Source organism: Telmatherina bonti (genome assembly GCF_933228915.1).
Source record: "Telmatherina bonti genome assembly, chromosome: 6".
NCBI lineage: Eukaryota > Metazoa > Chordata > Actinopteri > Atheriniformes > Telmatherinidae > Telmatherina > Telmatherina bonti.
This window is the reverse complement of record NC_136624.1, coordinates 30,321,323-30,347,980: the sequence shown is the minus strand read 5'-3', so window position 1 is coordinate 30,347,980 and position 26,658 is coordinate 30,321,323. Positions and strand designations below refer to the sequence as shown.

Below are 26,658 nucleotides of genomic sequence, written 5' to 3'. Positions count from 1 at the left end.
AAGAATGAATTCTTATCTTACCTCTCAAAACAACATTAGAGCTTTGGTTGACACAGCTAAGATTATGCCCAAATGCCCTCCTCGTCATCCTGTTTTCCAATATGTCATGCACGAACACAAAAAAGACACTGTAATACCCGGATAAGAAACATTACTGGCACATCAGAGGTGATACGCCAGTTCATTCAGATCCTTAAGTAAAAAAAAAATCACAAACAGACAATGAAAGTAAAAACAAGCAATTACAAGTCAAAGTTATGTATTAAAAATTATGTTTAATTAAAAAAAAATGTATCATCAGTAAAATATTTGCAAAAATATTCAAGAACAAGAAGTAAGATGGTAAATGTCATATATGTGACGACTATTAGATTAATAACATCGAGGTATAAAGAGAACATTATTGTAGCTTCTGTGAGTGGAGCTGTTTTGAACTACGACTATGTATAAAACCTCAGATATAAATCTTTATGTGTCTTTAGCAGAAGAGCGACAGAGATGTGTATGTCGGTTGCATCCAAAAACTTGCCAAATTATCTCTGCAAATGTGTCACCATTTAAAGGTAAAATAAACAACAATAAACTTTCTAGTAGTAAAAGATTAACTGGCAAGAAGTATTGTTACAAAAAATAAGTAATCCACGAATTCATTTACTTTTTGTGTTTCACATATAGTTCTGACACACAAATCTGTTGTATTAGTTGAACATTTAAAAACAGTGTTTAATATAAACTGAGAAAAAAAAACTACAACATATTTGGAGCTTCTTGCAAGTCGTCTCAAATATTCAGTTTGTTGTTTAAACATTTGAGGCAGAAGCAATTAAACCAAGTGTGCTGTTTTACACTCATTACAAAAAAAGAAAAACTACTATTATTGAAGATTATTTCATCAGCTTAAATGGGCAAAATATTAACCTTTTAGTTGCCAAAGTTGTAAAACTGTGACAAGCACTGGACCAGAAAGAATGCCTTTACCTGTTACTGCTTTCCACTACAAGATCGCCACCATGTGAGTCTTCAGTGTAACACAAGTGTTAGGGAGAAGACGGTGGGGGAGGCGGGGGAGGGGGTTTATTAAAAGTTTATGAGGAAATCGCATTTGCACGCATAGAGCGCACAGGCAACATATGATTGGTCATCTAGTGAGAGCGAAAGATGCTAGGTCACAAGATGACGCTGTACTTGGAGCAACACGCGGGAGATGAAGTAGTAGTGTTAGTTTGTATTGAAAGTTATGGAATCTCATGCAGCTGCAAACCTGTGATGCCACAATACAAAATTAGATGAGTAATTTTACTGTCATCATTAACTCTGGTTCAGTTTCAACATTTGTTTTTATTATTTACAGTATACCTTTAAAACTTATAAAACTCTGGCACTTAAAGGGTTATTACAACATCTAACCTGATCTGGGGAGGGGCGATGACCAGCGAGCGGGGGTCCTCGGGCTGGCCCTCCTCGATGATGGGGTGATGGATGCCGTGGATGCTGGGTGTGGTGTGGATGCTGAGGATGCTGAGGGTGCTGAAGGTGCTGAGGATGCTGAGAATGCTGAGGGTGCTGAGGATGTGGATGCTGGGGGTGTGGGCCTTGTTGTGGAGGCCCATGTGGATGCTGAGGGTGAGGGTGCTGTGGAGGGGGGTGTCCGTGTGGATGTTGAGTTGGATGCTGGGGGTGTGGTTGGTGAGGGTGCTGAGGCTGTGGAGGGCGTGGGTGTTGTTGGTGCTGGGAAAGTGGTTGGGGGTGTTGAGGGTGCTGAGGGTGCTGAAGAGGAGCAGGGTGAGGGTACTGGGGTTGAGGCTGCTGGGGATGTGGGTGCTGTGGCAGGGCTTGTGGATGCTGCATATGCTGTGGATGTTGTGGGTGTGGATATGGTGACTGCTGGGCATGGGGAGGGTGAGGGTACTGGGACTGGGGCTGAGGCTGAGCATGTGGAGGTTGAGGCTGGTGATGAGGAGCATGTGGATGATACTGCTCGTCCTCATAGTTGTCAGCTATCAGCTTCATTCTGCTTTGTGTCTGCAAGGAATTGAAACTGGTTACTATATGACGATCTGCACAAATTATATCACATCATTTCTTCACAATAAGATGAGAAAAGAAACACAGCGACACCATAGTAACAATCTGTGCAACAGGTTATCATTGTTTTAAAAGTGCTTGGTAACAAACTACAGTAAAGTGAAAATCTATGCCGTAATACTAACATGTTGTTTAAGCTGGTGCATCAGTTTGTCCCGTTCCCTCTTCAGGGCCATCACCTCCTCCTGGGTCTTCTTTTTATTGGATGCAGACAGTTCAAGCAGGGCAATATTTGCATCTTTCTCACTGATGGCTGCCAGTAGAGCCTGTTGTCTAGAAAGAGAAACAACATCACAGCATCTGCATATGTAATCTATAAAAATAAAAAATGAACTGTAGACTTTCTTATGTAACTAAAAACTTTAATTCAGTTTTGAGGCACTGATGTCAAACACATTTCATGTAAAAAAAAAATCTACTAAAGGCCAGCATCCAACTTTAAGTGTGCTTTTCATGTTTCTCCCTTTTTGTTGCTGTTAAATTGATTTTTTTGGTTCTTCAGATTTAAAATTAGGACTCAAAGAAATCTGAATAAAACATAGTAAACATTTAGCATAAAGATTTAAAACAGAAAAAATCATCAAGTTTATGTAATCTAATGACCAAAAACTACAAATTGTGTTTATGTTTGTGTGCACTGACAGGCTGTCTGAATGCCCAGACTAGTCTCCAACCCCTCCTTTACTACACACAGCTGCACTATAAAGCACATTATATAGTGAACTCATTCTGTTGGCAATACGACACAAAGCTGCCTATTTTCTCCTCGTTGCAGATTACGTAACTACCGACTGTCACCACGACAACCACTACAAGTTGTTCCAAATCCAATCCAAACATGTGTAAAACTATTTTTTCTTATATTGTATCTCATTTCTTTGACACATTTTTATCCAATAAATAAGAAAATCAAATTAATGATCTCTAGTTAATTTCCTGCTTTAACATCACTTGCACCACTTTGAGCTCTTCCATGCATTGCGGTCCAAATTGACCCGTCTAGGGACCATTACAGCTCACGACTTGATGCATTGTGGGTAATTTTGAGTGCCCTATTTTTTTTCTCTCTGGACATTCGGACACCCATAGAAAATGGCATGACCATTATATCGGGCACTATGTAGCAAATAGTGTGGACATTCAGACATAGCCAGCGTCTTTGTTTGGGTTTGGCTGGTTGCTTAGCAACCTCAAGACATCAGGATCTGACACAAAGTGGATTGTAAACTGCATAGCTAATCTTTCTCCTCAGATGTATTCAGAATGTTATTTTGGAGGATGGTATGAGGTGAGTATCAGAAAGAACTCAAAGTAGAGGGAACGCGTTGAGCATCTGCATTAAGCCAATAGCGATACTAACTTCATTTCAAGTATCTCCTCCAGCTGCTTCCTGCGCTCTTGTCTCATGTTAGTGAGGTGGGAGTCCCTCTCTTGTAAAGACTGCTGTGTAGAGGAGAGACGTTGCTTGGTGGCATCCAACTCCTGCCTCGTCCTCTCCAGCGTGCTCATTAGTTCTTCCAACTGACACACAAGCATAACATGAAAACACACAGAAGACACAGACTTGTTGTAGCGACTGAACTGTACATCATCAGATGTATCAGAGCAAATCCTCACCTTTAAGTGGTGTCCACCGTCTAAGGAGCTGTCCTTACGATGGTCCTGTCCTAAGCCCTTCTTGTCCCCTTGTGGTCCCAGTTTGATGTTTGCACCCTTTTTAGTCGGATCTTTTCCTCCTTGCCTGTAATAGCACACAGATTTGAAAGCATTCCCATGTCACACAAATACCAAATTCTCTTTTGTTAAAACAAAGGAGGAAACATGAAAAGCTTGTTTTCAAATAATAGGGACAGCAGCAGAGCATGAGTTGATACCTTCATGCCACTGGTTAGACCTGAGTTAGGTTGGACATAGGGATGGGGTTCAGACGGGAGTGGGGGTATTTCTTACCTGGGAGCTAAACTGCAGATGGGGAGAGGAAAAGGTAGAAGACAAGAGGATGATGTGACACATGAAGAAAAATTGGAAGAAGGAGACAGAAGCACACAAAAGAAAAAGTAAAAGAAAGAGACATTAGAACCAGAAAGTAAAGAAACCACAAAAAAAAAAAAATTATACTGTGAACTGATAGGATACACTTTACTATAATCTTCAAACAACAAAAGAGGTGACTAGTGCGTCTGTGACAGTCACTGCTCTGCAGGCTGACACAGGTGATGCAGGATGCACCTTCCCTGCTAAACACGGAACTGTGTGCATCTGCTGTCAAGCCCAGGGCGGCAGACATGCAGTCAGACAGGCAAAATGAGCCGGGCAAAAGAAGGGAGGAGAAGGGCAGCTTTAAGGGCTGAGCAGAGGGAGAGGAAGGCAACATTGGTTTGATCAAGTGGGGGACATCTATATGGTGGATCAGTTATGAATGCAGGGTTGTTGAGGCAGAAGACAACCAACCAAACTGACACACTTCAGGAATGAGGGTTCAGTCCAGGCCCTACCTACAGCAGCCCTGAGCGCGAGTTGACCTGGAGCACAGCAGCTCTATTCATGCAGGCTAGGCTGATTATTTTCTTTAGGATCTGATAGAACAAGCTTGGCAGGACAGGTGGGGCGAGTTGGGGCAAAAAGCAGGGAGGTGGAAACTGGGGGACAACTTGAGAAGAGAGGAGTTGTCAGGTGATGTTAATGGGATGAAAAAATAATGGTCAGGTGACTGGGTGGCTGACAGTTAGAGACATAAGGTGTGAGGTTGTCAGAAGGGTGACTAGAATGAGACAAGGGAAGTGTGCCCATGGCAGGAGAAGGCCTCAGCACTAAGGACAGACACTTCCTACAGTCAGCTACGACAAACAGCCCATCATCACAAAAATTCACATGAAAATGATGTGTTTGTGTGTGCGTGTGTGTGTGTGTGTGTGTGTGAGAGAGAGAGAGAGGGATACTGTGTAAGTTTCACAAAGAATACACTGAGGTAACCTCAACTAAAATAATAAGAAGCAAGATCAGGTGAAGCATTCACACCAGGTTTTATGTAACAGTGTGAATACAATCCCAAACCAGAAAAAATTGAATTTGTATGAAAAATTTTGCAGTTATTTAATCTGTTGTGTGACCAAAACATTTCATGTTTTATCCTCAGCTTCATTTTAATTGTAAATATGCGTCCATTTTTGCATGTCAGGCCTGCAACGTATGTCAAGATGAGCTGGGTCTGGGTTATATTAAAGGCAGGTTTACAAATTGGTCATAATTTTTATTTCAGTCTTAAAAAGTTTAGTATTTGACGGGCAATAATGGGAAGAGGGTCTCAAATTTGTCAAGACGTGTAAGAAAATTATCTAAATGCTTTGAACGATAAAGGAATCTTGGTTGACCGTCACATATTGGAAGCATGGGTTGTGGTCAAACTAATTGATATCTGAGATTGGTTTTGGAAGAAATGACTGCTGTGTGGTCCTGAAGAAAGGCCAGAAGGACCATCCAGATTGTTTCCAGCATCAACTTCGATAGCCAGACTGTGACGGTATCAGACTGAAACGCTCATTTAGAGATTTTTTTGAATAAAAATAAGCTGTCTGTCTCCTAAACAACATGTTTTTCTGTAATGTTTATTATAATATGAAACTGCATTCTACTGTTATTACAGAGGCATGACTGAAGAAAAACTGCAGGAACCTGGTTGTCCTTCCTGAAGTCCTGAGCTGTCCACTGTGGTCAATGTGGAGATCATTTTAAAACTAAATTGTGACTGCATCTTGCTGCAGACTTTAAGATATGACTGCAAGAAAGAATGGGACAAATAAAAACTTTATTGGTTTTACAGAATGATTCACCAGCGTGTCTTATGAGCTGTAAGTAATAGGGATGTTACAAAGAGGTAAAAACTTTAGTCCCAGTTTTTTATTTTTATTTATTTATTTATTTACTACTGTTTGCTGTCCTGAAAGCAAAAATGAAATTGACAGGATAATGTTTCAAATGCTTCTGGTTTTTACTGCCTGCTAAAAACTGAAAAAGTCAAATATAAACTCTTTTTTTTTTCTTTTTAAATCTTTATTAAAGGTTTTTCTGTTATTCCAACTTTTTCAGATTTGGTATTGTGGCACATAATGTGTTGTAGGGTCATTCCAGTAGACATAAAAGTACAATGAGTTTTGAAAAGCAGCTTTTATGAAACGATTTGGTTCCTAATTCCTTGGCATGAATGATTTTTACTTTAACCATGCATCAGCACAGCATCAGGCAGCAACAGGAATGAAAGAAGTTCAAAGATTCAAAGGAACACACACATTACACAGATCCGATCAAATGTTTGGACACACTTTCCAATTACATCCCAACATTTGATCAGAGCCTTTGAATATATTTTAATAGTCTAAGCTGATGTGTTGCGCTACTGATCTGAAGTATAAACCTTTAACATAAAGGTTTCATACTTCATATTGAGTAAAACGTGGAAATGTATCCAGATCTGTACAGTTACACTCTTTGATGCTCTAATATACTGAGATTTAATTAAATTATTCACAAAGCAAAATTTAATTTACTTTTATGTAATATTCCGTAGCTAGATGGTCATTGATGTCAAATTGTAAAAACAGGCATGCAGCTCACTGATTCTCTGGTACAACCAAACACACACATGCTTTGTAACACATACACAACCTGAAAAAAAGCATTTGTTGAACAAATGCAGAAACAAAGGTATGCTGAAGAAGTAAGGGCAAAACTGAATCCAGGGATCTTTGCAGCATGTGCATAAAGGCAGCATGGATATGAACAGCGATCATCACTCAGATACAAAGATCTGTGAATTCTTCAGACGGCAGGCAGAACCAGGCACACAGCTTAAACCAGATGCAGCAGCAGCAGTCGCAGCTGGAGACTTTAACCACGCAGCAGAGCTGAAGTGCCAGGGCAGAGCACTCACTTTCCCAGGAAATCCCACACCATGCCCCCTATCTGCTGGGGGGCAGCGGACACTGAAGGGAGCGGGTCAGGGGGAGCTCTGCCACCGGGACGAGGGGTGGGGCGTGGGATAATGGGAGGGGGGCTGGTGTTTTGGAGGGGGCAGGGCACAACAAAGAAAAAGTTGCGAAGGAAATGAGGGAGAGATTGAAAAATCAGAATCAGGTTTGAGAAAAGAGGAAGAAGGAAGTTGGCAGAGGTCCAAATTGATCAATGGCGGCGGGGCGGGGGAGGGGAAAGAAAGAGACAGGAGAGAGAAGGGGAGACAGGACGGAAAAAAGCAGGTAAAGATGGCAAAAAAAAAAAAAGGACAAGAACACTTTATTAATCACATAACGCTAGAAAATTAGGCAATTAAAAAAGTGGACCCTGTTGCTACATGGGGGAGGGGATTTTAACTGGTTAACTAGCTGTCTAGTACTGTAAGTGGCTGTAAGTGGCAAGAAAGAAGAACTGTCACCGATGTTCATGTCAATGTTAATCCTGTCCTTTTAAATTCAGACAATGTCCTCCTTCAGCCAAGCCAAAGTAGAAACTGGTTCTAGTACAAAGACTCTGGACCACCTACCACCTAAATCCAGGACTGAAAACATCATGTGGGGACTCATGTGGTCCATAAGCAGATATTATCTCCATAGATGAGTGATTGAGCAATACTTTCTAAACTAACATGGCAGGACCCCTAAAGTTCACAAGAAAGCCTTCTGAGTCAGGATCTCAGCACAAAGACTATGTTGTCACGAAGCGATGCGCTCAGATAAACCTTTGCTCTTGGAATTTACGTGGATGAGACAGATTCCACTGAAAAACTGTGTTAGACCAGGCAAATCTCCCATTAAAATGGGGCTTTGGTGCACCAGCTAAACAGCAAGAAACTACAAGAGTCAAACAAAAAACACATTTCAGAACCCCTAAATCTAGTTTATATTGGTCATGAGATCCCATTTTAATCAAGTCCGATCCACAAAAACCAAATTCCAAAGTCCATTGGATGGAAAAGGATCTGCGGTCCAGTAGGCGGTTTTACAGTTAAGGCTAGATGTTGTAAACATAAACACATGGAGCTTTAACTGAGACGTGAATACGATGCAGTTGTCCAAAGAAGCAAGGAGAATAAAGTTCTCTGAGCCGCTTAGTGACAACAGCAACATACTGTATGGCTAAGAAAAATGACAGACAGAAGAGACACCGCTTGTCAGAGGAAAATTGGGATTTATGTGTGATGTTAAAAGAAATAATGGAGACCAGTGTATCAAAGCTCCCAAAGAAATAAAACAAATATTCTGCACAAAACACACTAGATATAAAAAAATAAGGGAAAAAAAAGTTTTTCTAAATATTCTAAATGGTCAGAAGTATTTACCTTTCCAACTCTGCAATCTTCTTGTCCTTGTCATTCTTTTCAGTCTCCACCTCCCGCAGGATGTCCAGGAGTCTCTCCACCTCCGCCTGAGCCTTGCTCGTTTCATCCTTGTAGTAGCTCACCTCTTTTTCCAACAGCTTCACTCGGTCCACGTATTCTGGGTTTCCTCTGGGACCAGTCTGATGCTCCACCTCATGAGCCTTCTGCATTCACATGCCAAGGACAGACAAACATGTGCACACTCCGTAACACACCCAGTTAACATCAGAGTGACAACAAAGCCATGCAGAGTAACTCTAAACTGCTACTGCCATGAAAGCGATACATCCCAGTGCATCGCTGAACATCAGAGCTTTTTATTAGCTAATTCCCTTTCTCTCTCTCTGGCTTTCTAAGCAAAGCGGAGTGACTGTAGTGGACCAGGGCATCATTACTGGTACAGGCTCATTAGCTTTAACAGCGCTATTATTTAGCTCCATTTAAACAGCCCTCTGAGACTAAGACAATTCACACACTTGGTCAGTCTGCAGAATGCAAGACTCTGCATGTGTGTTGTTGTGTTTCTTGTGCTTTTTACAAAACTACAAAACATAAAAAAAAAAAAGGAAACAAGAAAGTGGCAATTTAGTCTAAAATCCATAACTAACAAAATCAGAGCTTGAATGCAGGTCCTTAAGGACAATTCTAATGATCACTGAAACAGTTTTAACCCTCCACAATAGTGATACATAACACTCTTGAGTTAAAGCAAAACCACATACAGCACCAGTCAAAAGTTTGGACACACTTCCCCATTAGATTTAATGGGGAAGTGTGTCCAAATATGTGACTGGCAGTCTTTGTTGCAAAGTGATACAGACCCTCCAACCACAGCTGATACCTCAGCTAACCACACCACACTGAGACAAACAGGAAGCGTGGCCACACCGACAACATGCAACAAGTTCCACCATATCATGCAAACCCAACAAAGCCGGACAGTCTTTGCATTTATCGATCAGGAGGGACACGACAGCAACCAAGTAAACCCGGTTTGAGTTTCATATTTACGCATCTACGAAAAAAGGTTGTTAAAAACTATTAAATAAATAAAGCGAGCTCTTTAAAGCCAGTGAGATTAAACTATAGATACGAGCACCGTGTCAGTCAGGGAGGTGCTGACGTCTTTGGTTATTTTTTTATATCTGTGGATAATTGAATTGCAATTATCATTTTATTCATTCTTAATTTTGCAGAATTGAACAAATATTTTCTTCCTTGTATAAAAATCCTGTTACTTTGCAATACCCCATTGCCACTAATCAATGCTGGAATAATCGGAATAAAAGAGAGAAAAGAACAGGTACAATTTACCATCTTTCAATTTGTGTCACAAGACATTGGGAAACTTGACTTCCATACCATAACTTATCTTATAAATATTTGTCAAGAGTCTGTCATTTGTTTCAACTTTGTGAAGTAAATGCCTTCTGTGCATACAGAACCAGTCGAAGGTTTTGACACGTTTACCCATCAGATTTACTGGGAAAGTGTGCCCAAACTTTTGACTGGTAGAACACTGCAGCACGAAGCACAAAACCTTTCTGGAGGTTTTTAAACACAAAACTACCCATAGAAGTTTTATAGAAGATAAAACTTTCATCAGCTGACTTAACTGTGTGTTTATGATCAAAATGATGCAAACAATCACTTGCAGTGCTAAAATAACATGACAAAAAACAGTTACAGGGCAAAACCTGACAGATATACCAAGTTACAATGGATTAGATAAATAAAGGGCAGCTGGAGCTCAGCTCTTACAACTGGACAGCTGGGAGATCCAGGATTCCCATGACTATGTGCCGGAGTGTCCTTGGGCAAGAACCTGAACCACAAGTTGCCCCTCGATGTGCCTGTCGGTAAGACTGTGTGTGCTCTCACTCTCAAAAGTAAGTCACTTTGGATAAAAGCGTCTGCTAAATGACTACAGAATAGAATAAATATGTTTAGAAATCTGCAATACTAAGGTCTTCCTGAAAAGGGTCACCTGTTTCTGATGCTGTTAATCTCAAACCTTTTTGAATTATTATTATTTTGTGCACCACACATCAGGGTTCACTCCCTGTAATGCAATCAAATTTAACCGAAAAGAAGTTAAAACACTCCTTTTATAATGTCTCAGTAGAAAGTGTGTAATGATGATGTAATAATTCAAACTCCACTTGACAAAAATCTCAACACAGTTATTTTTTTCTTCTGATTTTGCACCAGCTTCAACACGTCACACACACAGACAGCTACAGAAATATTACATCGCACAGGACTCTCAGCACAGTGTAAAGCTCATCATATCAGTACAGTGCAATGGGCAACATGCATATAGGTGGGAAAAAGCTTTGCTACGATTTGCCATGATCACCATGTAGCATATCTCAAAGAAGTTCTCAGTGTCCTCATGCTTTCAATATGTGCCTCACACAGCTCAAGAGAGGGACTTACAGGATTGTTCATGTGACTGAAAAGCTGCTCAGCTTGCTACATTGCAAATGGAGTGGGTTGAAGAAGGGACAAGGGACAGGTGGGAGTCCAGGAAGAGTAAATGTTAGGGCTTAGCTTGAGCCAGAGGAGATAACAGCAGGATCAGACATGTTACAATACATGTTTGACGAACAAGTAAGACAGTTTCAATACAGCACGTGTTGGTAAAGGTTAATAGCAGCACAACACGGACAACTACAGAGGAACACACACAGGAAAAGTCTGTGGAGAGGGTGCTTTCATAGACTGTCATGTCCTTGCAGCAGCCTGACAGAATATGGTGGTCTGTTTCGGACAGTGTGATGGTATCCTAATGAACCCTTCATATAAAGCTTAGTTTATGTTCCTTGTTCAGACATATTTTGTGATATTTTCAATGCAGATTTTCACTGTTATACTGCATGACAAACGGTTTGTTGTGTGAAAAAAATTTGACTATTCAGAGCCATCCTCCATGGAAACACCATGCCAGTAATATCTGCAGAAATAACACAGACTATTTTTACAGTAAAAAGTAAGATAGTTTTTCTTGTTATTCGCTCAGGAATCTCCAGAATAATGATCCCTGGTGTTATTCTCTTCTCCATAGTGCACATGTACAGCTCTGGGCTCCTATCTTCAGTTTAGGACACATGAATGAGAACATTGCTATCATTTTCATTCAGAGCAAAGAGACTCTCTCAAGAGTTCAGCCAAAGAGGCATTCATACCATCAACAAGTTCTGACGACTAAAAAGCACAATTTTTGTCCAAAATATTTTGTCCTAAACAGTTTCAGATCTGCTCTTTCTGGTGAAGCTGACAGCAGAGTCCCAGGTGACCCATTTTATTTTGTTTCTGTGCTATGAAAACATCACATGATCTGATTGTGCCGGCTTGATCATAGATCTAAGCATAATTTCTGCCCTTACACTTTGCATAACCAGTAAACTGTGAGAGTAAAAACAAATCACGGAAGGACAGCATCAATCTGAGACAGAAGCTAATCTCTATTAAATATCATCCATGTTACCAAAGTAGGAACATCCTGAATACAATTAATAAAAATTATACATCTTATTTATAAATCACTTTTTTTTTCAAGCACTTTATTTATGAAACAAAGATGTTTTACAGCAGGAAAAAGTGAATGCAAAGTGCAAAACACATATAAGAATATTAAGAAATTACTGAAAAGAGCTATTAAAACCTAAAAAAAAATCATTAGAATCAATAAAGTAACTTAAAAAAGATAAGTAATTCAGAAAGCTCGGTTATCATTCGGTCAAGTTTCTCTACTTACTAACCCGACAGTCAACTTTAAAATGTGTTTAAATATAAATAAAGTTCCTACTTGTACTGTTCCTGTGTGAAGGGGTAGAGACATCATCCTTCAGGGGTCTCTGATCGCACCAGCATGATCGGATCATGAGACATTATCACGCTGCCATGAATAAATAAATAATAGGAGGGTAAAAATAGATCACCTGGAGCTCTGCTGTCAGATTTACTCAAAAGCTCAGATCTGAAACTCTCAGATTTGTTTGACATTCATACAGCAATGAAAACTCCAGATTTGATAGATTAAAATAGGTAACATAAACTTTATTTATATAAGCATCAAACTGGGATCAGCAAGTGTTTAGTTTGTTCTGATATATATGTCATTTTGTCATTTCAATAAATGTGAAAAAAAACACATTTTGTTTTTTGTAACAATCCGCACTATTTATTTACTTTTTATTTTGACACAAAATATTAATAAAGGAGGTAAAAGTGAAAAGATAAATGGAGTACTTGGAAAGCTGAAAATATTGTTACATAAAAGGTTTGGAAACAACTTTAAGACAACACTTACCCTTTTTGTGCCTAAAAATGTTCATGTGGTAAAACTGCTTCATAGAGATGTACGAGATTTCCAAATAAAATTAAGTGTCAGTTTTAACCTATCTTTATGTCCACAAATATCATAATGTTTGTAGCAAAGCTTTTCAGTTCTGACTTTAAGAAAACCTTTTTTTCCCTAAATAATGACATTTTAAGACAATATTAGGAGAATTTTCCGTCTAAAATACCCAGACTATTGCACTTAACCTTATTGTGGCAACCTCAGCTGTCAAGTGGAGTTTAGATCTGATAAACATTTGATTATCAATAGCTTCTGTGATCTTTTAGTATTTGCATTCACTTCTGAAGATTCAGCTTAAACTTTTATCAGTGAATCAATCTCACATCATTTTTTTAGGAAAATGCATAGGCTAGTAAAATAATTCTAGTGACTAGTAATAAAGAAATGTCGAGAGCACTAACAGGTATCCATGGTAACTATAGTCATCTGAGTTCAGTGATTTAATTTCCACATATTGATGAGCATCCTCACTCAAAAAGCATTGCTTATTATCATCTTATTATTTGTAAACAACTATAATCTGTTAATTATTTCTTCAAAAACAGAAAAAGGTTGCCATGGCAGCACATTTACTGTACATGTCTATTTGCTTTGGTTTAATACTGGTGGCTATTTTTGTCAAGAAGTTAAACAAAAGCATCACATGAAACAATGCTGATGAATGAGTTTACACCGATACACACACGCTTACCTTCTGTAGCTGCGTCTCCAACTTACTACATTCCTCTTTTTTCTGCTCTATGGCAATCTCCAGTGACTTGAGCTTTGAATCTTTCTTAAGGCCAGAGGATGCCAGGGATGATGCATGTTCCTTCAGATCAATGAGACTGGACTGCAGGTGGAGAACCAGCGGAGACAAGTTTAACAGCGTTGCTCAGTGTCAACAGGTCTAACTGGGACGTGGCGCTAAAGGCCACTGTGTGAATATATAAAGACGTCCTAAAAAAGAGCAACTCTACAGAAACTGTTTGGTGCTTATGAGGTGCTTAAAGGTACAGCAGAGTAGAAAAACACAGAGGTACTGCATGTGTACAATTAACAGTCATGCGGTAAAAAATCATACTGACCTCTTTCTCTGTTAGTTCTATCTGGAGGCTGTTGACCTTTTCCTTTAGGTCTTTGTTCTCCTTTTTATATGAATCCACTTCTTCGAGACGTTCTCTGTCCTCCCTCTCTCTTTGGTCCTTTAAACGCTCTATTATTCTCTCCTAACACACAAGTTAACACGCACAAGGATACAACATTAATCACGATTGTTTTATGTAATTATTGGGGTCCATTTTCATTAAGTTGTACATAAAATAATGCTGAAAAACAGTTCAATTCTTCCTTTAATCACTGGGATTACTGAAACAATGTACAGTGTACTTCTTAATACCGAAGCTTGTTTTTGCTGTGGATTCAATAAAGTGTTTACATGAGGCTGGACAAGCTCCGAGTTTTTATTGAGCTAAGAAAAAAAAAAGGAACAGCCCAAAGGCAGAGGTGTCCAACACCAACCAAATCAAGTCTGCCATTGAGGTCAGTGATAATATATATATATTTTTAATCAAAATTGCAACAAAGGGTTGCTATCCATTTTATTGCACAGCACACCTGATTCAGGTTTCAGATCTGCAGTTTTACAAATCTGCCTTCTTCAGCAAAAGTTCAGCTCTCAAACAACGGACTGACTGATTATTTGATCCGTTTAGGCAGTAATGCAGCTCAGAAATTACTGCATTACATCTCGGCAACAGGCGTGAAGTTGTCAGCCTATCACAAGTTTCCATCTTGCTTCCATCATGATTTTCATCTGCTAGTTGGAATGTACTCTACTGCGTGTACATTTGCATTCCTCTGCATGTGTGACGTCATGTGCTGGACAAAAAGTATGTAGAGATAGAACTGGCATGCTGTGGGGGGAATACCATAAAATGACAGCAGACTGTTTGTTTTTAGCACAAGGACAAAGTATAAAGCAGTTCTAGAGGAAATGCAACGTTCAGCCTTCAGTGTTTAGCCACAGCTTGCATCTTGCATTCGGTATGTGCAACTGAATCTGAACTTTGTGTCTTTGTGTTAGGATATAGAGCAGTTTATGTTGTAATGTCATCTCATGTAGTTATCCTCAATCTTATACGAAAAAAATGATTCTGTGTCAACACGGAACAGAAGCTGGGATTTAAAAGATTAAATCACAATATTTGTCAGAAAAATCCCAATCCCTGACAGTTAGGTGAAAAAGCTCTCACCCTGACTGTGAGGGGATTACACAACCCCAAGGTAAGGGCCTGTCACCCCATGTTCCCAAAGCAGCACCCAAAAGACACATGATTGTAAGCCACAGAGCAATAGTAAGATTCAAGCAAACTCCCATGCATCCTTGTGAAGCAATGTTGTGTTCTACCTTCTCTGACAGCGCCTCCTCCAGGGTGGCCAGGGCAGTGTCTGTGTTACTGGAGTCGGTCTGAAGAGACTTGATCCTGTCCTTAAGATTCCCCAGCTGCTTGTCTTTGTCCCGCAGCTGCTCCTGCAGGTTCTCAATCTGACTCAGCGAGGAGGAGGAGAAGATGAGGATGGTGGTGTCCGAAGGAGAAATTTGAAAAGATAAAGAAAGAAAAAAAAAGAAAAGGCAACAATGAATAACATGATCTGAAAGCAAAAGCTGCGTTTTGGTTTACATGAAGATCCAAACTTGAAAAAAAGAAAAAAGTCTTCATATTAAAAGTAACATGCCTCCAGAAAAGTAGAATTGAATTCGCTGCAGGTTACCACCTTGTGATTAATTTTAAAAATTGGGATGTCTTGTTAAATAGAAATAGAAAAGAATGGATAAACCTAGTGTGTAGTTGATGCAGTTTGAGGGCAACATATAATATGATCAAACTGAGAAATTTCAATGTCTTTGGATAAATATATAATATCCGTACATTTGAAGTTTTGAAAATTGCCGTCACAGAGCATGTTTACAGGTAAGTTGCATCAACTCTTTCAACAACACTTGGAGATTTTTGCAAACGGAGGAAACCAGCTGCTGCAGTTTTACACCTGAAACAAGTTTTCTTTCTTCTTTAATATAAGATTCCAAATGTTCAAACATTTCAGACCTTATTTGTCATATTTCTTATTTCATAATGCATGAAATGCCTTCAGTAGGTATCAAATCTTATGATTTGTTATTGTCTTGCTGGGGCAGATGAGAAAGTTCCAGCTGGATAGGTGAGTGCTTGTATTCCTTAACTACTCCAGAGTCACTGGTAATAAAAGTTAACATTTCAAAATGGATGTAAGTAGTGTGCATATGCATAGTTAATATTCTCTGTTAGCTATGTGGTAAAGTAACACACAGTGTGTACCCTGCTTCTCTCCCCAGTGTCAGATGAGATATACACCCACTTCCTTCTGCCCTGAACAGCAAAGAGAAACTTTTCCATATAATCCCACCAGGAGAAAAAACAAACTTGTGATTTACAAGAGCTGTAAAAAAAAAATCATTCTGAAAAATTCTAATTTGGAAAAAAATGAGTGAAATAAGAGGTAACACTGTGAGTATTTATAGTGTACACACTCACACCGACACACACAAGAGCTAGTGAGGCAGAAATATCCTCTTGCTTATCTTTCTATGGGCCCTTTCCCCCTGAGTGCAAGAGACACTCTCACTTTTAACGGAGAGAGCAAGCACTCAGTAGTACTTTGTGTTTTTAAAGAGCGACTGGCTCAGCACAGGATAGAAAAATCAGAAAAATAACACAAAAAAAAAACAAGCAAACACATAATCGCGTTTATTTGAAAGTTTCCGAGATGATCTGGAGTAAAATGACATGTCAACACGAAACAGTTCATTAAAAAATAATATCAAAACTATCTAAGTTTGCATTTGAAATATTTTAAACAGAATTTTAATTTAAACTTTATCCATGGGATTAATACAATTTTATTATATGTATTGTTCATTAATTTATTGAATTCATTTCAACATTTTCCTCAACTTGAAAATTTCCTCCATTCTCACCTTCTTCTGCAGGACATTAATCTTCCTCTCCTTGACCTCCAGCATGTCCTTCATGTCCCTGATTTCTCCAGCGAGAGTTCCCTTCTCCTCCGTCAGGTCCTGCAGCTGCTTGGTTTTCTTGTTCAGGAAGGATTCTTTCTCCTCCAGACGTAGGCGTAAAGCATCCACCTGAGCATCAAACAGCCGCAAACATTTCAGAAGAAGCCCGTATCGGGAGCGTACTTAAACAAGTTTACATAGTGGGTTTTTTTTTTAAAAAAAGGGAAAAACATGGAAAAAAAACATATTCAAACTTACACCAGAAGCAGGGCGCTGTGGATGTGTTCAGTTATTATGTGAGTGTAACTTTCATGTTTTTAGGTTTTTGACGGTTTGTCTATTGACAGTATTATTTCCTGAGCTCCAGTTTACATTAGATCACTGCTATGACAGGCAGTAAAGACTCACAGCCTCCGATCAGACTCTATTATTTGGTCTGTTTGGCTGTTGGAAATGTTTGGGAGTCTGTGTTTTGTTAAGCTATCAAACAAGCAAAAGATTTTTCATCACCTCCGTTTGCAGAATGGCAGCACGTTGCTCCTTGGCAGTGAGAGACTCTTTGAGCACTTCGATATGCTGTTTGCAGTCTGAGTTCTGGTTGTTGAGGGTCTCTAGCTTAGTCTGAAGAGCCAGCAGCTCTGACTCTTTCTTTGACAACTCCTGTTTAAGTTGGTCAATCTGCACCAAACAACACGCACACACACACACACACACACACACACACACACAGACAAAACACACCTGGTAACTGTCCCGTTACATTAGTAAGGAAGCATCTTTACCATCATATTAGCGTAAGAAGCGTTCTTTGACTAAAAGGCGAGCTATTCATTGCAGCTTTTGCACAATTTCCAACAACATGCTTTTCTCTCATTAAAAATGCATTTGGGACTGACTCCCCTGCATTCATCATATATTATACATAATCTCTATTCATGATTGATGAAAAGAGCTCTAAAAATAGAGTAAGAAAACTGTCTGCTCTGCGCATGGTCGACTAGTACGGAGAGCTCTTTGTAAACAGAGTTAAAGCTCCGAAGAGACACATGAGCCCAAGAGAACAAAATACACAAACATCTTGACATAAGCACAGATTTTAAGCACTTTTCGTAGTTATATAAAGGACAGTTAGCAAGTTAGCTTTAAATGTAAGTGATTACTGTCCCATTCATAAGTTTTCATACACTTTTCCTACACTTTTGACTGGTAGTGCAGATAAGAAAAGTTTGTGTGCATTTAAAGATATTGCATTAATTATATACTCAATATTAAACCTTGATTTAAAAAAAAAAACAGCGGGCAATTTTCTCTCAGAAGCAGCTTTATGTAACAAATCGCTTCTGCACATATCTACAAACCTAATCAGCAACTTCTTTTTTGGTTGTTGTTGTATTAAGATGCACTTTCACTGCAAATGTTGTTCTGAGTCTGAATGAACAGTATAGGTGGTCTCTACCTTGGTCTTCATAAACTTAGAGTGATTCTTGTAGACCTCCATCTGTTTGATTTCCTCCTCTCTGTCCTCTGTGTTCAGTAATCCGTTTGCTTTCAACATTTGGATCTCATCCTCCAGATCTCGGATGTTGCGCTCCAAAGAGGCGATTTTGGTGTCCTGCACACAAAAAATGCAGAGGAGAAACATCTCAAAACCAAGACTGGGATGTCCACAAGTTGCATGCTGCAAATAAACCTGAAGTACTGACAAGAATCCAGGAAAAACACAGAGACTTGAAAGCAACAACAGTATCAACAGAAAAAGCACTGAGACAAATAGAAAGTGAGAGGGGAAAGTAGAGATACTAAGAGAGAAACTGTGACTGGAAGAAGCTCTGGCTCAGAGTTACTGCAGTATCTGTCGGTGAAATCAAAAGCTCTTCTACCCAGCTCCTTGCAGCGGCTCAAAGGATTAATCACCATTGGGAAATATTGAGCACACATCCAGCTCGGACAGATCCTCCAGGACCAGAGGGAAGCATCCAGGAAGACAAGGTAGAAAAGTAACAAGCTGTAGGTTTTGTTGTAGCTGCTTTCAGACTAAATCCAGCTTCTGGACTGCGACTGTGAGTGCAGCTTTAGCTTCACTGCTTTTTAAATAAATAATACTACGTCTTTAAGATTAGCCATGGTTCATCTCCCTCTCTAGCAGAGAATAGATCAACTTTGTTTCTTCCTGTCTTTCTCTCCTTTGATGGCCCTCCTGTTCTCCCCTGCAAGTGGCTCTGAACTTCTGAACTTATGGCCATCAGCAGGGTCAGTTGGAGCCCGTGCAGAGGAAGACAGGCGATGTGTTGCAATGAGGAACGAAGAATCTTCGAGGTTAACGTCAATGCATGAGCACCGCACATGTACATGCACTTCGCCCTGCTGCTGCATCTCACCTCAGCCTCCGTGTTACAAGAAGAGCATCAATGAACTGACACTGCTGCAACAGACACAAGACGTCGTACCTTTAAAGAAGACTGATTTATTCCATCCACATGTGAGCACTGGCGCATCGACCTGGTCAGTTAATTTTGCTCTTTATCTTTTCCTGCATCTGTATGTCTCTCTGTCGCTCTATCTCCCTGCATACTGGCCTCTCACTGTCATAAACAACCACACCTGTTTCCATGGCAGCAGCAGGCAGGATATATACTGTGCTCTGTCTCTGGTGAGTGAGGCGGAGAGGGTGGGAGGGATGTAGAGCGGGGAGAGGTAGGGTGGATTATTCGTGCTTCCATCAGCATCACACAGCAGTGGGAGAGAGGAGAGATGCAGGGTCTTCCTCCATAGCACACGAGGAGGAGGAGGAGGAGAAGGAGGCGGGACTTTTCTCCCTCTGTATGAAAATCAAACAGGGTCCAAGAGCGCTGATGTCACATGACCACACTGAGAGAGGCTGGAGCTTACATAGAGCCGATCCAGCCGAGCGAGAGGGGCTGTGTCAGCTCAGCGATGATGTCATGATTTATTTTGAGGAAGTGATGTCAGGCCTCTGCAGTGAGGCTGGTGGTGTCTACAGCGGTTTAGTAGCTGCATGGTCCTGAAAATCTTAACTGTCATACACAGCTGCTAGGCTATAAATGACATTTTACAGATTAAAAAAAACTCCAAATTTACATATTAGAGTTGCATCTATATTAAACAGACCAAATATACACATAGATATATGCAAAATGAACATTTTATTCAGTTTAAAAGCCAAAAATGGTGGTGGTGGGTGGGGTCTCTAAAGCTGCAATGGAAATCCAGCTTCCGAAACATTGTATGTTCTAATGTGTATGATCATACGAATATTTAAATGTCTATTAAATTTCCCCAGAAGTCTCTGCTTGTTACACTGAGGCTAGTTTAGACTCTAATTACATAAACTTTTTTAAATGCAAAGATGTCATTTTAAGTTTGGATTTTCAGAAAAACATCATGAAAATGATGAATATATTATTTGATAAATATTATTTGTAATAGGTAAGCTCAGCATATTGAAAGCATTTGCAATTCCTAAATTGAAATTCAAAAACAAGCTCGGGACAATGTAAGAATAAAGATGAGATTCAAATGTAAGAGCTGGCGTCTGTGATGCCTGCAGTCCGAACCAAGAATTGATCTAAAGAAATGTCATCACTCATCACTAAACCCTTGTGCTCCAGTTTAACACCTCCTAAACAAAGATCAGTGATAAAATATCAAATGTTGATACTGACTATTGTTTATGTTTAACCCCTCGGCTGTGTTAGCTGATTCAGTGCATGTCTGTGTGTGTGAGAAACGGAAGAGGAGAGATGTGACAGTGTGGCGATGATTTACTCAGTTAGTGAGCATCGCAATGGCTAAAGATCCAGCACAATACGCATCAGCAAAGGTCTGAATGGAAGAACAGTGCAAAGCCTGTGATTGTCAGTCAGTGTACACACACACACACGCATCTGTTTGTTGACAATGGCCGATGACAAGTCACTTTAGGATATATATTATCTTGTGGAGATGCTGTGTTTGCTGATGTTCTGGTTGTGACATAAGTCGAGTTCTTACTTTCATCTCTATAATGGTCTGCAGGGCCTTGGTTTTACTCGGATCCTGATGCAACTGATTTCTTCTGTGCAGTTCCTGAAAGAAAAGGAAAAAAAACTTCTTCTAAAAGCAGAACAATATAACTCAAAAAATGAGGACAATTTACCTTCCAAAGCACTGAAAATGTAACTTCATGCATAAAAAATATTTCATGCAACAAAAGTCTCTGCAGTTTTGATTGATGATTACATAATCCGTGTGATTCCAGCAGCAGAGAGAACAGCTCTGATTTTGTGCCGCTCAGCGCTGCCATCTGGTGGTCATAATAGAAAAAAAACGCCTCTTTACATACATTTTAGCATTACCCAGGTTAATAAAGGTACCTCTCGCAGATGAATGTTCTCCTTCTCCTTCTGATCCAAAATAACTTCTAGGTGTCCAAGCTGGGCCTCTGCTTCAGCAATGCGCCGGGCTCTCTCCTGCTCTTCCTCCTCAGAAGCTCTGCCCGGCCCAGGAGGCAGCCCTTTGCTCTGCAGCATCTCCAGCAGCTTCTTTATTGACTCATCTCTGGCACCCAGTGTTTGTTTCTGTGTCTCGATCCTCAGCTCCATCTCCTCCAAGGTTTTCCTCAGTAGGAAGAGCTCCTTGGCCTGCCTGTCATGCTCAGCCTGCAGCCGGCGGAAGTTCTCCTCCGTCAGCTCGATGGTGGTGAAATGCTCAGAGCCGGAGCGGTTGCCGCTCTCCTGCTGCAGCAGGTGGTTGAGGTCACGCTGTGTGCGAAGTTCATCCTGCAGAGCCTGGATGGTCATCTGGAGATGCTGATGAGCACACGAACAAACACATGCACGTATACACACAGACAGACTCAACAATTATTGATATTAATTTTAGGAATAACACTTAATCAGCATCGTTTTCATGATGATACCACACATAAGGACAAACATAGAAATCCACACTTTTGTCACAATCTAGCCTGAGCAGCAGGTCAAACATGATGCAACCATGACTTACCGTGAGAACAACTTCAGAAACAGACAGACTGTAAACATCTGATGTTAAAAAACAGAGTGGGTTTCCTGTTTAAGATCTCAGAGAATCCAGTCGCTTTTAATTAAAACTTTTCACTTTTTTTTTTTTTTTTTTACAAAAACTATGTTATAGTCTTCTGCTGCATCACAGTTGTCAAACTATTTTACAACTTTTGTGCTGAAAAGCTTGTCCTTTTGCTATGCATTTCATTAAATACAATTCATAGTCAAAGCTGGAGTAGGTAATGTTGGGGAGCTAGCAAGGTTTGAAAGTGGGACCCTGTCTTGGCTCCTCCCCCTCCAATCAATAGTCTGTTTGGCTCCTTGCATGATCCAAGGCTTTTTAATTCGCTCTTTCTCGGCTGTTTAGCGGGATGATGGTCGGGGAAATCCTTCCTGCATTTTCTCACCCATGTTTGCCTTCAGAGTTTCTTCTTCATTACTTTGCATTTTCATCCTAACAGGCTATTTATATGCAGGATGTGGCTAGCAGGTATGCGCTGCAGGAGAGGGAGGAGGGGAGCTGGGAGAAGAAGCTTACAAAATATAAGAAACGAACAACTGTTTCGGCTTGAACGTTTGGATTGGTCAGAGTTTTTACAGATTTACAATAAACTGAGGGGTCTAACTATACTTCTTATTGTTCATGATTACAAAATGTATCGACTACTATCAGGATAAGGAACCACTTCACCCAGAATAAAAAAAATGTCTCTGAGTAAGATTACCTACCCCAGCTTTAAACTGACTACTTGAAAGTAAAAATGATCTTCATGCCCTCCAGCAGCGCAGCACAAGTCTTTACCACCTGAGTGCCCTGAACACAAATTCTGTATTTCAAATCTCTGAGGGGTCATTTGTAAAAAGAAAATAAAGGAATTGACATCTTAAGATGTCTCCTTTGTAAACTAAAGTAGGTGACTGTGTTCTTGATTGTTCACATTGAGCTGGTCATGTTACAGGGAGAGCAGTTATACTGTGACATTTATAACCAAAAGCTGAAGGATTATTATACTTTAGGGAAAAGAAACAGTCATGTTGACTAAACATGTGGGGGCTTGTGAATAAAAAAAATCAACTGATACTGTACACATCCAAATATTCCAAACAGATAGGTGGCAAACTGAAGGAAAGACCTGGTTTAATGACTGGTGAAGTGCAATGCATGCAGATGCTGCATGATACAGCTGAGCTACTAGGAGTCAATAATGCTTCATGGCATCTATTTCAGTAGCAAGTCATTCTGATGCTGCTCTGCGTGGCCAGCTTCATCCTATGATGAAATATTTCTGCCTTGGTAAGGGTGAGCTCTTGCAGAGTGAAAATACCCTCATTCATAGGCAAAACAAATTAACAAATGGTTTTGTTTCCTGGTTTCCTGCAGTTCATGAGGAGCGTAGCCATACTACATGTCAGTCTAAGTGTCTTTGTATGAGATACTCAACCCCTAACCCCAACCTTAAGCCTATTGTCCCAATGAGCTCATTGGTGTGTTTTTAAAATATGGTTAATGGGCAAATCCTGCATTATGGATGTTATGTTCAGATAGAAAATTAGAAAATAATATTTACATGATATAACTTTAATAATTGCCTTTTAATAAGAAAAGGATCAGGGCTGATTAGTCAATCAGTTGCAATTACGACTATAAAAACAGCCGACAGCTAATTTAAAAATCACCTTTATTTTTTTCCAAGCTTTGTTTTTCTCTTAGAACTTACTTTACAAGTAATTTATTTTTGGTTTCAGGTGCCGACCTCATTGATTTTTTAGCACTATTCAATACCTAAAAAATGTAGCAATGAAAGGAAGAAAAACATAGACCGTTTTTTTTTTTTTTCTTAAGCCCATTGCCTTGTTTTCCTCATTTTACTAAAATTGTCCCTGCAAAATTTCATTAAAAGTTGTTGAATGAACTTTTTTTTAGCTAGCACATCACACTTAGACATAACTCTCCAAACTGGAAGCTACTGATGGCTTTGTAACAGCAAAAACATGCTGGTCCCATAAGCAACGACATATATACATATGATCCGATCAGTCGACTCATCACCAAAACAGTAGGTGACTTGTCAATTGTAAAAATAATCTTTTACGGCAGCTCTAAAACTAAGTGGTTTGTGAATACAGATTCTACTGTAAAAGAGCTGTAAGTGGTCAATAAGACTGGTGTTGTGTAAGTTCAGCAAAATACATTTAAGTGTTGTTTTTACTAGCTTGAAAAGGAAGCATCTGATGGGGCATCAGTATCCCACTAACTACTTCTGAAAAATTTTGGAACTATATGATACTGTCCATCACAAGCATCAAAACATCAGAAATCTTTTGTAAAACTGTTTCAATCGCTGCATTAGAGCAGGATTAAAATAAGTTATTAAAGATTACATTAAACATCTAAGAGATGTTAGTATTTGAAAAATCTTGTAATTATGATAATATGAGGGTCAGAATAATGTTTGTAGAAAGAAATGTCTCTGAAATGCAAACATCTACAAAAGGAATTTAACCCCCTGCTGGAGATTGGCGTCGTAAACCTCACCCTAGGAGTCCAACATCAAGAACTGTAATGATGATGATCCAAGAGGCGGTATGAGAGAAAGCGTATATTAGGGTGCAATAGTTCACTTGTCCACCAGCTTGGGTCACTTTGTCTGTTGGCTTGTGTGAACTCCTTGCAAGTAAAACTTTTGTACCTTCACACTGATCTGAGAGTCTGTCGTTCATTGGGAGATTTCTCTCCAACAGTTAGTGACCAAACGCTTTCCTTCAATTAGTCACCCACGCAAATGTCACTGGCTACGGTTACATAATGTTTTTTAATTCGGGATTGATAATTCGGAATTAAATCATTTGGAATTAACCTATTCTCCTACGAGTTTACATGAAAATTATAATTCCAAATGAAGGTTTACATGAAGCACGTCCTCACTTAAGTCCTCTTTAGAGTTGGGAAGGGTTCTGATTGGACAGAGGGTGCACGTGACGTATGACGTATAACTGAAATAAACAAAGTTGGCTCCCTGTTTTTCGTCTTTTCAGTCTTAACTTGTAAAAATGTTAAAAAAGTACCAGTTTCACCACTATTTTTATTGTAAATTTGAAGTACCAGCTTGACACTTCACTTTTTGCAGCTACTGAGACGGAGAAGAAAGATAGACCTTCAAACACAGGAGGCAAAACAACGTGCGTCATCAGGACAGGACAAGGTAACGAGCATACGCAGAATGACCGGAATTAACTCAGAGCAGAATTAAGGTTTGCATGACAGAGGAATTAAATAGTTCGGAATTAAAATGCGATAAACCAGCCACTTACATCGGAATTAAGTTTAATTCCCAATAAAAATTTGCATTAGGAATTAAGTGTTTACATGGTCATTTTTCATGAAGTTAAAGCGGAATTAATTTATTCAGAATTACACATGAATTAAGACTCCCATGTAAACGTGGCCATTGTAAGGATGTTGGTCTGTGTGTTAGGAGATTTGTGTTTGGGTCATGTTTCACTGAAAAATCGGCTCTGGCTTGATCTGTTAATTAAAAACACCACTAAGAGACAGAAACAGAACAATTGTGTGAAGAAAATGACTCATCTAGGTTTTGAAGTAGAAGTTACATCTTATTTTCCTGAAAAAAAAAAAAAAAAAACAACTTTCCAAGCTATGGTTTGTGCAGTTTATGCTACCAGAGGGGGAAAGGAGTACAACACATGTTTAGATCAGCAAAAGTCAACAAACCAATCACTTCTTAGTTTCACACTCTCTATGGGGTAAAGTAGAACGGTTCAAGGGGAAAGGAGACGACTGAGTGAAGGAAAAGATTTCACATTTCTTTGGAAGGTTTAAGGATTCATAGAAGACGAGGTTGTATGGTGCAAAAGGGACTGCCAGGTGTCTGAAAATACACGCCACACTGAAGGTGACTCTATGTTGTGCACGCAACACATGGTGCAAACATAGGGACAAACCTTGGTTCTCCTGGCATCCAGCAGCTGCAGGGCATGGGCAGAATGAACAGAAAAACAAATGTATGGTGAAAACAGAGCGTCAGAGTTTGATGCAACAGAGATGGATGATCAACATAGACCAGCCAGAGTTAACATGAGAGCTGCTGGTTTATCAGTCCTCAGACTTCAGTCAGTACAGCACATTAACAACAAACCTTTTTCACAGCAGACTTTTTGGCTTGTTACAGAGGACAGAAGAAATGAATATTTTGACAAGTTCTGAACCCAGTTTGATATTTTACATGCTACATGAGTTGCTTAGTCACTTCACTGATCAGACACATTTGTTTCACCTTTATTTTGCACTTTTAACAAGTAAAAAGCCTGCTGTAAAAAAGTTCAAAATGTACAAATAAAATATGATTGTATAAAGATGTCCTTTCTGGAAAGAGAAGATTTGAAAAAGATGTTTGATTATACTAATTTCTACCAATAAACCACATAAATTTGTCTTTTACTGATTTTGGATTCATTGTTTTATCTATATTGGATGTAGGATCAGTGATTATGGAGTCAGAATAAATAAAAGTAGCATCATTCGATGTCTGAAGCCAAGCAGCAGAGATGAGAAGTGTTATTCTAATGTCATTAAATGCATTTTTTAAACATCTGTGCAACTGAAGTACTATAAGTGGTGGTAATTCTACTTGGTAATTGAGAATAAATTACCAAGTATAAAACAAACAATATGTCACCATAACTTATTTATTCATTTTTTTACCAATCTCATAACAATTTATCATTTTTGAAAACTACACAAATGATTAAGAAATAAACT

General features: G+C 39.4%; 1 protein-coding gene across 1 annotated transcript in view; it reads right to left on the bottom strand.

Moving 5' to 3' along the window:
• Window positions 1-62: 62 nt before the first annotated feature.
• Window positions 63-26,658, bottom strand: part of erc2 (ELKS/RAB6-interacting/CAST family member 2) — a gene marked incomplete at both ends in the record, with an annotated part of 35,824 nt that continues 9,228 nt past the window's right edge. Inside the window, 15 exons of the mRNA XM_079242088.1 lie at window positions 63-89; window positions 1,408-2,022; window positions 2,211-2,358; window positions 3,446-3,606; window positions 3,703-3,826; window positions 7,013-7,135; window positions 8,414-8,616; window positions 13,510-13,650; window positions 13,886-14,026; window positions 15,208-15,345; window positions 16,816-16,983; window positions 17,365-17,532; window positions 18,311-18,466; window positions 20,866-20,940; window positions 21,228-21,662. Of these exons, the coding sequence (XP_079098214.1) occupies window positions 63-89; window positions 1,408-2,022; window positions 2,211-2,358; window positions 3,446-3,606; window positions 3,703-3,826; window positions 7,013-7,135; window positions 8,414-8,616; window positions 13,510-13,650; window positions 13,886-14,026; window positions 15,208-15,345; window positions 16,816-16,983; window positions 17,365-17,532; window positions 18,311-18,466; window positions 20,866-20,940; window positions 21,228-21,662 (2,823 nt within the window). The remainder of the gene's footprint in view (window positions 90-1,407; window positions 2,023-2,210; window positions 2,359-3,445; window positions 3,607-3,702; window positions 3,827-7,012; window positions 7,136-8,413; window positions 8,617-13,509; window positions 13,651-13,885; window positions 14,027-15,207; window positions 15,346-16,815; window positions 16,984-17,364; window positions 17,533-18,310; window positions 18,467-20,865; window positions 20,941-21,227; window positions 21,663-26,658) is intronic.